Source organism: Acanthisitta chloris, unplaced genomic scaffold, assembly GCF_000695815.1.
Source record: "Acanthisitta chloris isolate BGI_N310 unplaced genomic scaffold, ASM69581v1 scaffold1470, whole genome shotgun sequence".
Taxonomy (NCBI): domain Eukaryota; kingdom Metazoa; phylum Chordata; class Aves; order Passeriformes; family Acanthisittidae; genus Acanthisitta; species Acanthisitta chloris.
In genome coordinates, this window is record NW_008650950.1 from 121,889 (window position 1) to 134,773 (window position 12,885).

The window sequence follows — 12,885 nt, forward strand, 5'->3', positions numbered from 1 at the left end:
GGATTTTATCTGCTTGTGCTAGTGTTTGGGAAATATTAGAAAAGTGCAAGAGTAGAAGTGTCTTTCTTCCTGCACAATATTCCTCATTTTCTAATGCTGCCAATTGTCATCCTTGCATATTTTTTTGGAAGAGTTTGTCTACATAGTACGTGCATTTTTGGATCTTTGGATGATTTTCAGGGGCAAAAATCTGTAATTTTCTTTCTGTTCCTTTACTGTAAAAGATGTGATATTGCAATATTTATATATATTCATGGAATGGATATATGGCCAAAATATTTGTGATAGTCAACCCCATCTCCTCAAAGTAGACAGGCGCCTAACTGCTGTTATTTCAAAGGGTGATAGATCCTAAATTGGATTTATGCCTCACTCTGGGCTAGATTTATCTGAGTATTTAGTCATTTACCTGCCTTTGAAATCAGTGAGAATCAGTTTTCAAAATTAGCCCATGGCATTATGTATCTCCCAGCCTCAAGTGAAACTTCAACTCCAGAACAAATACATTAGCCAACTTTTCATTTGAATAACTGAAATCAGTGGAAGTTATGCAGCTGGGGGCTTTGGAAAGTCCCTGGAGTCTTTCACCTGCATCTTTCAGCACTACATGTCTTTGAAACTGTGGCCCTGAAGCACTGTTGAATATGTTATCTGTCCTCTTTAATAGGATGTACATGATACTACTATTATAGATGAGATTTCTGCTCTCGTATCTCTAGCTGATGAGGGATAAAGATTTGCAGGTACAGAAGAGCAAGTCCCTAATGAGAGGAAAGGGCAGAAATGCCATTGGTTTCTAACTGACAGTTGGATAAAAACCTGAAAGCATGTCTAATTCAAGCTGTTAAAAAGAAAGTGATGATTGAATACATTGAAATAATGGTGCACCCTGTCTTCAGAATCATGCTTTTTAAACTAAAAAGCATTTTTTCCAGACAGGAAGGATAGTTCAGTAATTTAGAATTTGACTGGATTTTTGAAAATGAAATAATTGATAGGCACCAATGCTCATTATTTAAAATCAGTTTATGTCAATATGTGCTTTTTAAATCTGAACTAACTCTAATAAGTTCCACAAATAACAAATGTAAGTCCAGCTCTATTCATCTGAAGGACTTCAGCTGTCAGTAGCTGAATTACAGCTTGTTTGAAAGTTTAAACATATGTATGTGAGTTAACTCCACATTTAGACTGTTCATTATAAACCAGGAGCTGTGACTGTTGTGAACAGTGTCTGAAGAGGCCTCATGAGGTTATTTTTGTCCATTATCTTGATTTCCACCCTACAGTGGAAGTTGTAGTTGTGATTGGGCATTCAGGAGCTCCTGCAGGAAAGAACTCTTACAGGTTGGACTCATTTTCACAGGAGTATTATTCCCAGTATCAATTAAGTGAGCATTGCTCATTATTATTAACTGGAATGTGCATTGCTGCCCTGTTGCACAGAGCATCACACAGATTTTGGTCCCATCCTCAAGGTAGTGGGCTGGTACTGGTAAAAGATTTTTCCTTTACTCCAAATACCAACATGTGCTTTAGCAATAAAGGTTACAGCCAGGGGCTTTTGAGTTGTGACAGTGTGGTTGGTGTGCTGAAGTGTGGCTAATCAGGATCAACTTCCAATTTTTGGATGCTTTTCTTAACCAAACCACTTAGATTTGAAGAGGTCACCATATTTATTGCATTGACACCACCCCCCCATCCCTTGTAGTAATGCGATAAATCAGTTTGCTTAATTATTTTATGATGCTGTCGTTGATTTTATTAACGTGGTCTTGAGCCAGTAATTCAGAAAAATAAAGTGTTTTGGTGCAAAGGTAATTTACAGCGTTAAGAGAAACTTCTCAGAGCAGTGGTTTGTGGGCAAGAAAGAGGAGTTCCAAGAGCCTGCGGGAGGAACTAAGGAAAATAAATTAGTCATGAAGACAGAAAACAAAGTCTATGACCTTTCTAAAGCCAATGTTACAGTCAAAGATGAGATAGAGACCTGTAACATGAAGCTACCTAGTGCCTTGCCAACACATCTGCTCAGGGGAATGTTTTTCATTTTGATCAGAAGCAGCTAACTTGGACTTGGTAACATCTACTGACTCTCACACCAGGGAAGGTAAATCAGGACTCAGACTCATATTTGCATACAAAATGCCAGATTCTTATCTCTGTTCTACAATGTACATTGCCAAGCTCTTCTGAAACTGCCTGTTGCCCGTGGTTTTGAGCAGAGTGATGGATGTTTTCCAAATCTGAGATCACAGTTTGACCTTTAAGTTTCATGTGTGTTGTGTGCTTTCATTATTCTTTTTCCCTTGTCATGCTCAACAAAGATTTCAGAATAAAAGGAGTTCTTCTTTGAGGAAATGAGGAAATGCCTTGTAAGGACTAGAAAGGGAAACTGGGAGCTCTGGATTTTGCCTGATGACTTTCTGTGTGACCATAGTACATCCACCCGAGAAATTGATGTAATGTTAGTCCTGTGGGATTAAGATGAAGCTTTGGGAATGTTAGAAATGTTAGTTTGATATCTTCAAAAGCATAAAGGAGGTGATGAAAATCGAAGAGGATAGTGGCGTTTGAAGTGGGACCACAGAAAAATAAAGTGAGGGGAATGCTTTTGGGAGGGTCAGATTACAAAAGTTTGTGCTCAGTATCCACCATGACATTTCTGGTTCCTATTCTGTAATTCAAAACAGACGTTTCTTACAGAAATAGACAATCACTGGATGCCCACCAGGCACCAAGGCTTTGCTGCAGATAATTATGATCTGATGAATGAGCTGCATCTCAGGCTGGACTCTAACAATGGCTTGCCAGGAGCTCTGCCATCCCATGGGGAAGGAGCTGATGCTCTCCAGCTCCTCCAGTATCGCTTTGGCAGAGATCCACACACGGTTCCCTCTCTGCCCAGGAGCACGTAGCCATTGGTAGTTTCTGCAACAGTAGTTGTGTAAGGCTTGGGTGATCAAAGAGCAGACTAATCAGGTTGGATGGCTCAGCAGTTTGTGGTGGCTGAAAAGCCAGATGCATCTTGTTTTGTGCCCTCTCCAAATGGTCAGATGTGCCCTCTGACGGGCACTGTCTCCGGGTCGGAGCTGTTTGACGTTGATGGTAGCCAGGGGTTGAAACTATTAGATGTCCACCAGGGGTGGGTGCTCAGGAGCCTGAGGAGGTGATGCTTACCCAAGTGTGAGGCACAATCCATGGAGCTGCAGAGGGTGTGCCTCGGGATGAGCACGATGATTTCTGGTTCAGTGGGATGGAGCTGTGTTGTGCTGAATTGAGCTGCCTTTTGCATAGCAGATACTAACAAACTTTGCAAGGCTGGGATCTCCTTCCAACTGCATGAGTGAGTTTGCTGATGACTTGCTGAAATATGCAGATTATTCTCCTGTTGTGCAGTGGTTTAATTAGAGAGTCAGGGAACCCCCAGATTTTCCCTAAAAGTCCTGCCAGCTCTATCAGCAGGTAACCTTCTCTGCACCAAGACTAGCAAAACTGCAGGCTGTTTATTTGTGATACAGCAGCTTTTAAAAATCCCTTTTAGGTTCAGACCTCACTTTGCTCAATAATAAAAACTTTCCAGTGCTTCTTTTACAAAGCATGATGCACCTCACACGTGCTTAGCTTGCCTTTAGTTTTTTGATGCATTCTATGTGCTTACTGTGCTGACTTGAAACTTGCTTAAGGCAGAAGAATTATAAAATTAGCAGAGAGGGACAGATGAAAAAAGTAAATAAAGTCTTTGTTTCTCTTATGTAGCACCAATCTGTGCCAGCCTGATTTCTAAGCAGAAACTTTAAATAGAAATGCAGCTTTTCCTTTGAAATATCCCAGAAAAAGAAACCAAAGTTATCCCAAAATAGTTAGTGAACTACAATAGCTTGATGAAAGTCTCTTTACAGTGTTTCACCATGCTTTGAATTCTTTGAGATTTGCACAGTCTTCTTCATCACCCCCTACAAATGCTGAATCACTATAGGACTTCTAACAAGATTTAATGCATTTGCTGCCTTCAGATCAGGAGCTCTGATTTTGGGGTGGTCTCTGTGTACTTTATTTTCCGAGGCAGCAACTTAATTTTAGACTCACTGATCTAAGAACAACAGGAGATTGACTGATTTTTCTTCTGTTGACATGAACCAGGATGTCCTACTGAAGTACACGGAGATGCAGTGCTGTATAAGTACTATGCACTTGGTTTCCCACCTGTGTGTATTTATTCCACTGACATCTGGACATATATATCCATTGTCTGATTATCTTTGCTTTGAAAGACTATGTTTCAAAGTTGTGAGTTGCTGTCAAGGCTGGAGCTTTTCAATTCCACAAGTTGGTTGGTCATTTTCTGCCCTATACAATTGAGCTGCATTAGCTTGACTCTGCTTTCCTGTTGAACTAACAGGCAGAAATTTGGACAATCTGAGCTAGGAATTGTGGAGGCCCTTTCAGTGTGTGCACTTTTCATGAATGTTTGAGAGTACAACTTTCAGTTGCTTGGACCTCATATCTTTATTAGCTTCCTGACACAAATAGGTGCAATTTAGGCCATGCTGAAAAAAAAAAAAAGCATCTATTTCAGCATATTATCTATGTGCAGTAAGACATTACAACCAAAGCCATAGCTTAGCTTATAGGAAGGGACTGTGTGAGGAGGAGGTTGGACTCATCCTTAATAATAAAACCAAGACCCAGAGCTTTGAATTGACCCACTGTCTTGCTGAAAATCCAGGTTCCCAAGAGAAGCAAGCAGCATTTTACAGTGCTTGTGCTTTTCTGTTCATTCACAATTTGTTTGTTAAATGTCATTTGCATGAACAGTCAAACAGTGTTTTAATTCTGCTCCATCAACATTTTCAAGCCAAGTTTCCTTTTGGCACACAACAGCGATACAGTTGTTCTGTTACTCAGCTATTGTTCAAAGAGGCTTAGGTTAAATTTTGGAAGTTAATGAGAGAGCGATGTGCAGCAATTTGGATTATGCTTCATGAACTAATTAAATACTTATTTACATGCTCTGTTTACTGTCCTCTATACACAGGAGTTTTTGTTTAATACTCGTTTCATGTATAGGTAATTTACAGCTTATTTCAACCTCATATCCTTGATGGGTGTACTCTCTTCACACCACACAAAGAGGGAAGCAAATTAATATCCCTGACTCCCTTGACAACACACAAGGGTCTTTTTCCTGGGTGAAAGAATCTTTGTAAAGCAAAATTTGTGTTTATGTCTTACCTCTTTATAATCTGTGTTTGCCAGTGGTCCTCAATGTAAAAGTAAGAGATATTTTAAAATGCAGGAATATGAAGTTCATCTTCTAAAGTCTTATTTAGACATATAAAGAAATTATCTGATTTTCCACAGGGGCTGTTTGTAAAGCAGATCTGAACAGAGCATCTCTTTCTAAACTGCAGTGAAAACAGCAGCCCCTGAAGCCAGTCAGAGCCATGGGCTCCTCACCCACAATCTTCCAGCCAAGGATTGGCTTATCAACCAGTAATGAGACTGGATCCTGGGCATCCCCCAGCATGTTCCCCAGGTGCCTGGGCAGGTGCCCTGCAGGGTGTGAGCATAGCCCAGAGCTGCAGTTCACCATTTCCAACCCATCAGGACTGCTGAAAACTTGGATGTCTACCAGGCATTAAAATAAGGCTCTTCTATCCAAAAATACTGATCAAATGAATTAAAATTCACTTTAAAATGTCAATGGGGATTGCTTAGCAAAGACTCCACTGATGTATTTAATTTTAATGATTTTTGCAGCTATAAAAGATGGGCTGTTAAAACTGGGGCTGATAGGAGTAACAGGGCATCATTTACTATGTTTCAAATGAAAGGTTTTCTGGAAGTTACTTATAAGCTTGCAGTAATTAATCTGTTTTGTAGGAATAAATGAAATTTGGGTCTGGCCAGCAAGTCAGTCCAGTTCAGTGCAACCTTTACTAAGGGAAGGAGGTTTTAGGAAAGGCACTTGCCTTGCAGGGGATCTCATCTGCCTCTTCTAATTTGTAAAGCTAAACCTCTGCCATTTGGCCAAGTCTCATGCAGTCTTCATCACTGAATACTAAAATCAGCCTCTTTAGCAGTTTATATTTGCTTGTAGCAGTGTTTCCTCAGTAATCATTATTCATCCACATTTCATTCTTTACTCTAAATATTTACAATTTTCTTTTCGGTGTTCCTAGGGTGATTTCCCCATGAGCGTGTTGAGTTATGTAGCTCTAGTATAAAAGAAGAAGATAGTTATAATTTGCTGGCATTTTGTAGCTTTTGTTCTGCTTGCAAAGTTTAACACTGATGAGTTTTGACACACAATAAAGGCAGCCCATGTGGCTGACCAGCTTTTTGAGGGAGGTATATCCTCTTGGCAGACTGTGATGTGATGGGTCCCAGATGGAAGAGTTGTAGGGTGCAGCTGAGCTGATCCAGTGAATGGCTCTCAGGAGAGAGGTCTTGTCCCTCTGCTCACCATCCCCTTCCCCACGTGTGGTCCTGCCCAGCAGAGAGCTATTTGGGAATCTGCCTGAATTACTGTGCTCTGGGCTCCAGCAGGAACACACAGGTCAGCACCATGATGCTTCTTACACCATATAGGCTGACACTAACAAACCTGTCAATCTGAAGCCTCTGATTACATGTTGATTTTAAATGACTTCCTGAATTATGACCTGTTGGGAGACTACAGCAGAGTTTGGAAAAGAAAATGTTCCCTCTCACATTAGCAGAATTTTTCATGTTCTATATGATCACAGAGTGATCTTTGGCCTAATGACAGGGCATAAAAGGTACTGGCTGTATCACTGCTTTCATAGTGACTTGCTGCCAATGCCATTGTTAAAGCACTGAACTCTTTTGCAGGTTAATGAAATTTATCATGACGAGTCCCTGGGTGCTCACATTAACGTTGTCTTGGTGAGGATAATCCTGCTGAGCTATGGCAAGGTAAGTAAAGGTTAATTTAAATGGAGGATATCAGTATCTATCAACTTCCTTCTTTTACAAACAGTGTAGTTACTGGTGACACGTATTGGTTTTGTGTATTAATTCATATATTGTCCTTACTGGTTACCTGCATTTGGGTTAAATTGTTCTGTTGGAGCTTCCCCCTCTGAGAGCTGAAATCACAGCTCCATCTCTGCTTTTCCTGCAGTGCTGGAGATGATAATGGAGTTACATGTTTTAAATAAGCTTAATTGGATGTATGTCCTAAAACAAAAGGTAAAAAGGGTCACATTTGCCACTTTGTGACTGAAATTCATGGGGTGTGTGGTTAACATTGAATTGCAAAATAATTGAAATATCCATGTGATTGCTGTAATGACAACTCGAGGGATTGCAGATTGACAAATAAATCTGGTAAAAATCTGATATTGCAATAGTGGTGGATGCCATCAGAATTAGTGCATGGGCTAGTCACTTCTTTGCAGTCCTTAATTCCTGGGTATTTCATAATTGTTATGTGTGTCCATCTGTAGCTCTATGGATCTGCTCCAGTCTGAACTCTGATAACTTCTGCCATTTCCTGACAGCAAACAATAGCTATGACAGTCTTCATTTCACCTTAAGAATCTTTATCTTCTTGTGAAGAGCAGAGCCTTGTTCATTGATAATTTTAAAGTTATTGACTGCATATTAATCTTCTTTAGTGAGGCTTCATTGATAATTTGAAAGTTATCGACTGCATATTAATCTTCTTTAGTGAGGAGAGTGAGGTGGAGGACAGAAGTCATTGCTTCTTGGTGGGTGTTTGGCCACGTCACAAAAGTAGCAGTTGCAGGGAGCACTGTGGAATCTGCTTGTGGATAATCTGTTTGTGGATTCTAGATCCACAATCTGCAGTGGATGATTTTTTAGCTTCTGAGTCGTGCTGCTAGTTTCAGCAGGGCATAATTCTGCCCTAAATAACCATGAAGATAATTTTTCTTGCATTTCTGTATCTGATTCTTATTTACATAAAAGGCAATTTATGGCTTTCTGGAAAAAAAAAAGAAGTAAAAAGAATGTAAAAGATATAATTTCAGAGCTCTCCACTGGACGGTGTGGGGACCTGCATGCCATGTCTGTATAAGAATACTTTCTTTTATGCTCATGTTTTTAAAGCTCCTGATCAGAGGACTAGTACCAGGGTGTAGGTGTGGAGATTTCTCTTCAGAGGTTTGGGATTATTTAGCAGTGGAAAAGCAGAGAGAAAAGGTGTATGGTTCTCACTTTCTGAACCTGTTCTGAGGAATTCTAACAAAGCCTTCAATACTTTACTATCCCACACACCAGCATTAACAATTTCTGGGAATATATATTCAAAGTGCCTAATAAAAGGAAGGGCATGTGTACAACTTAAGGCAGTGCATGAATGAAGCAGCTTAGTTGGCTTCACATTCTGAAAGCATTACCCCAGTCTTGTTTGAGTAAGCATTTCTTTTGAAAGCATGGAGCTGGTATTTTCAGATTCCTTTGCTTCACTGCAGGCAATTTATATATATTATCAAGGGTGCCATTTAAATAATCACAATAATTACATTATGGTTCTGTAATTGATGAAGTATGTACCATCAACGTCAGGTTTATGACAGCACTCTCAGCTATTGCCAATTCTCCACCCCTGAGCAGCCTTCCACTGTATTGTGGGTTTTCTTCGAGGATTATATTATTTTATACAATATGTCATCTGTTGATAAGAATAATATGGACAATACTTCAGTTGCATAGCAACCAACCTTTCACTGATTCTTGCTTGAAGGTACTCCACTCCTTCAAATGTACTTATTTTTTAATATTCTCAAACACAGGCAACTGTACATTCAAAAGTTTCAATAATTTCAGGATTGCATTAATTGCCTTGGTAAGATGAAAAAATGTAAGATATTCCTTGGTGATCACATACTGAAATTACTTCAGGGACAAGTTCAAGCGATCTGACACGGTTTTACTGAATTAGCACTTCGTGTAAGTTATCACCTCTGGACTTTGAGGCAGGTTGAGCCCTGACAAGGAGCACCAGGCTTGGCACTGGCTGGGTGGTATGTTTGGGGAGGGGGCAGCATTTGGCTGAGCTGTGCCTGGGGTAGGTTTGCAGGAGCTCTCAGCCCTTTCCTGACTCCCCACTTTTCTCTTAGTGCTTCAAACAAATGATGTACCAGAGGGACTGATGTGAAGGCTTCAACCATGTTTGACTGCTGCCCACTCATTTACCAGTTCCATTGTTAGGGTAGTGTTCTGCAAAGGTTGCTCCATATCTGTGGTGGCTTCAGCAGCCACACCAAGAACAAACCACTCTGTGTTTTCTTGACATTGACTCCCAAAGTGACTGGGAGTTTTGATGGGATGGGATGCTGCAAATAAGTAAACAGGGTATGTGCAGTGCATTATTCTTCAAATGGGAGAAAGATGAGCTGGCTTGCTTCTGCCCTTTTGACTTCAGTAGTAGGAAGGCTGGTTCCAAATTTTGGAAACTGTGGATACATTTGAGATTAATATAATTCAATGTTTGGGCAAATTATTCCACTTAGACCTATTTTGGTTATAATGGCTCTGTAATCCAGCTAGCTCTAGAATACTCAGGGGAATAAGGAAAGCAACCACTATCACCAAGTGCAGAGGAGGTGGCAAGAGATGAGCTGAGAATGCATTTAAAAACCCTGACTGGTTATTATAAAATTTGTTTGGAAACATTTAAGTCCTGAGCACTGCATAAAATCCTCTCATCGCCTCTTTGAGGTGGATGAATAAAGATTATTATTCCCATTTTACAGCTAAAACAACAAAGATGTTAAGTGTTATTTTCCAAGGCCACACGGAAGGCCACTGGCAGGCTGGGGATAAGACCTCATAAATTCCTGGCTCCAGCCCCACGCTCTGTCCATCCACAATGGTGACTCTGTGTGCAGATGAGCTGCCCTTGCACAGAGCAGAGAAAAGCTCACATATTAGCTGGGATGGGTGTAATTAAGACAGTGATTATTGAAAAAAAAATCAGAAAGAATTTTGCAGGAACTGCAGGGGTTTCAATAAATGCAACCACTGGAGGATTTGAGGGTTATTTCTAGGGAAATGTGAATGTGACAGTGCAGGACACCCTTGAAGTCTCCTATGGAGCAACATGCACAGCTCAAGTCCCCTCTGTGCAGACCATAGCAGGGTGGGATAGGCTGAGGGATGCTGTGTCTGCTCTGTACACATCTGGAAGTGCAATCAGTGGGGAGAAAAACCCCACGTAAGCTATAGAACAGTGTTGGCCTCAGAACAAGTGGTTGGACTCTGGCTGTGTTTTAACTTGGTCAAATTGAATGAGGAACCTGACCACAAAGGCAGAGTGCCTTTCAAAAAAATTAGGGGATGGAAGGAAACCCAAATGGCTTTAAGACAGCAGTTCAGGAAGAAGGTAGTGTGGGGTGGATGCCTTAAATCTCATAGGACGGCACCGTTCAAGCAAGAAGGATTTTTCAATGATGTCTGAGATATTAGCAGAGCTCCTGCTGCCTTCATTTGGGACAAGATTTTACCTTCGATCTTTTCATAAAATGATGCTCTCTTTATCTCTGCCATCTGACCTTTTCAGGTCTAAGCTTGATGCAAGCAAGGACGATGTTCTTGGTTCAGCCAGGATGGACAGTGCTGGTTCAGCCTCAGGTTCTCTCTGTTTCCCAGAGGGTGGCCTTGGAAAGACAAGCCAAGTTTATCCCTCAGATCTGATGTTCATCCTTATCATTTTGCTGTTGACCCTGGATAGAGGGAAAGGGATGAGTACCTCCACTTACCTCTGCTTCTCCCAGGAAGGTGCACAGACTCTGGGCTGGGGCAGTTGTGCCTGCCAATGCAAGGAGGTTGTTAACTGCACATTAGGGTCCCAGAACTGCTTCTTGGAATGGACCTCTGGGCATCATCTAGTCCAAGTCCCCTGCTCAAAGCAAGGTTACCTGCAGCAGGTTGTTTGGGACCTTGTCCAGCTGGGTTTTGAATATTTCCAGAGACTCCATAACCTCTCTGGGCAACATTTCCCAGTGTTTGGCCACTCTTCAGTAAAACTGCAGTAACACTCCTAGAGGCTTTTTTTATTGGCCATTGGCACTTGGCCTTTCTCTGGGTACCACTGAGAAGACACTGTCTCAGTCATCTTTACTCTCCACCCAGTAGGTATTTATATACATTGAGAGCTTCCCGAGCCTGCTCTTCTCCAGCCTCTCCTTGTATTGCAAGGTCACTAATGTGAATTGAGTATTTCAGTTTTCTGCTGCCATTGGTAGATGCAGAGGACCTGAAGAAATCAGCATCAAGCAGTGTGCTATCAAACATGTCTGAAGATGGAATTGTTGGCCCCAGCATTTGGCTATCTCCAGTAACCAGTTCTGTGCAGGCTGAGTTGCAAGGCCAGAACCTACATATTATATAGAATTTGGCTACTGTTTGTATTTTTGCACTGTTTTCATATGTTTAGGGTGGGCATGAAGAGAAGAGATACTGTCCCTCCTGTTTCTTATCTGGGTAAATAGTTGAATTGCCCTATTTATATATTAGCCTCATAGCTTAGAGTTTCCCAGTGTGCTTTGTTGGGACCTTGAAGAATGTGGAGCTGGCTGATAGCATAAACAGTACTTTGTATTCCTGATCTGCTTACATTTATACAGAATTAGAGACTGAAAAATGTTTACAAACTGCTGCCATGAGAAAGTTTTGCAAATCCTTTGAATACGAAATGGCAGTTTGCTGAATGAGCTATTTTTGTTAGTTTGGTTACCATGGACACTCAATAATTGTATTTATTTATTTTTTGCTTCTCTTGTTCAGGATGAGAGGACAATATAGAAATCTAATCCAATAGCCAATGAACTATACAAGTGCCAAGTAGAAGCAGTGTAAACAGTGTGTTTTACAGAGACTTTACACATTCAAGAAGGGAAAGTCAAATTGTTTCCTGAATATGTTCACTGCTATGGTCCAACTTTTGCTACCATAGTTTGAAGTCTATCATGTTAAACATATTTCTGCTCCTCCTGGAGCTACCGAAGAGCTGCAAAACCTTCTCTGTTGGTACTCTTGGAGCACCACCTAATGGATGAGTTAGGAAAGGTCCCAAGCTTGTGACCAGCCTAAATTTCTTATGTTCTTATCATCAAGTACCTGCTCATCAACAATCATTGCAAAGTTGAACCCAGTGATGCCAAATGGCAGATAAATAAATCAGTTGGTTAAGGGAAACTGCCATTCTGTGTGTGATAGCAGGATGTCTTTCACATGGGCTGGGAACTTGGACATTGTTGAGAGGTTTTGGTAGAATATAGACTAAATTTGCAGTTTTTTTCTAAGATAACTTTGAAATTGTTAAAGAAAAAAAACTTGACATAGTTCTTGCTTGCCCAACAATCTCCACAAGTATTTGAAGACCCTTCAAGTCAGTTTCATGAATGACTTGTTCTTTGGTGTCTGCATATATGAGAACTGAACATCACACTGATAACTTCCCAAAAGACAGGACAGGTAGCAAAGAAAGCTCAAAGACCTCTATAATGACCTTCAACCATTTCTTACTGCCCTGCTTTGCCTCTTTGTATGAATGGTAGTTGCAACTCAGTTGTATTCTATTTTTTCCTGATGCTTCTATCTAAGAAAGAAGGGAGTTGAGAAAAAATTAAGGCAGAATCAAAAAAAAGGAAGAAAAATGGAAGACACTGATAGATGTTAAGTTTCCCAGAGAAAGGATCAAGGCTAGTTGTCTAGGGCAGACTGTCCTCATAACCCTCTCTAGTGTTTCCTCACATGGGGGATGCTCTCCCAGCTGAGGCCTTTCCACTTCTTGGCCAATATCTCCATCTGTTTCCATCAGCAGTTCACAGATTTTTTTGCTTTTCTTGCTGTGAGAAGGAAAGTTTCTCTTTCCATTGGCAGTTTTCCTGC

At 40.8% G+C, this 12,885-nt stretch overlaps 1 protein-coding gene across 1 annotated transcript in view; it reads left to right on the top strand.

Annotated features, from left to right (window-relative positions):
- ADAMTS2 (ADAM metallopeptidase with thrombospondin type 1 motif, 2) overlaps positions 1-12,885 on the top strand; it is a gene marked incomplete at its 5' end in the record, with an annotated part of 173,290 nt that overhangs the window by 121,539 nt on the left and 38,866 nt on the right. The window contains one exon of the mRNA XM_009070951.1: positions 6,856-6,939. Within this exon, the coding sequence (XP_009069199.1) occupies positions 6,856-6,939 (84 nt within the window). The remainder of the gene's footprint in view (positions 1-6,855; positions 6,940-12,885) is intronic.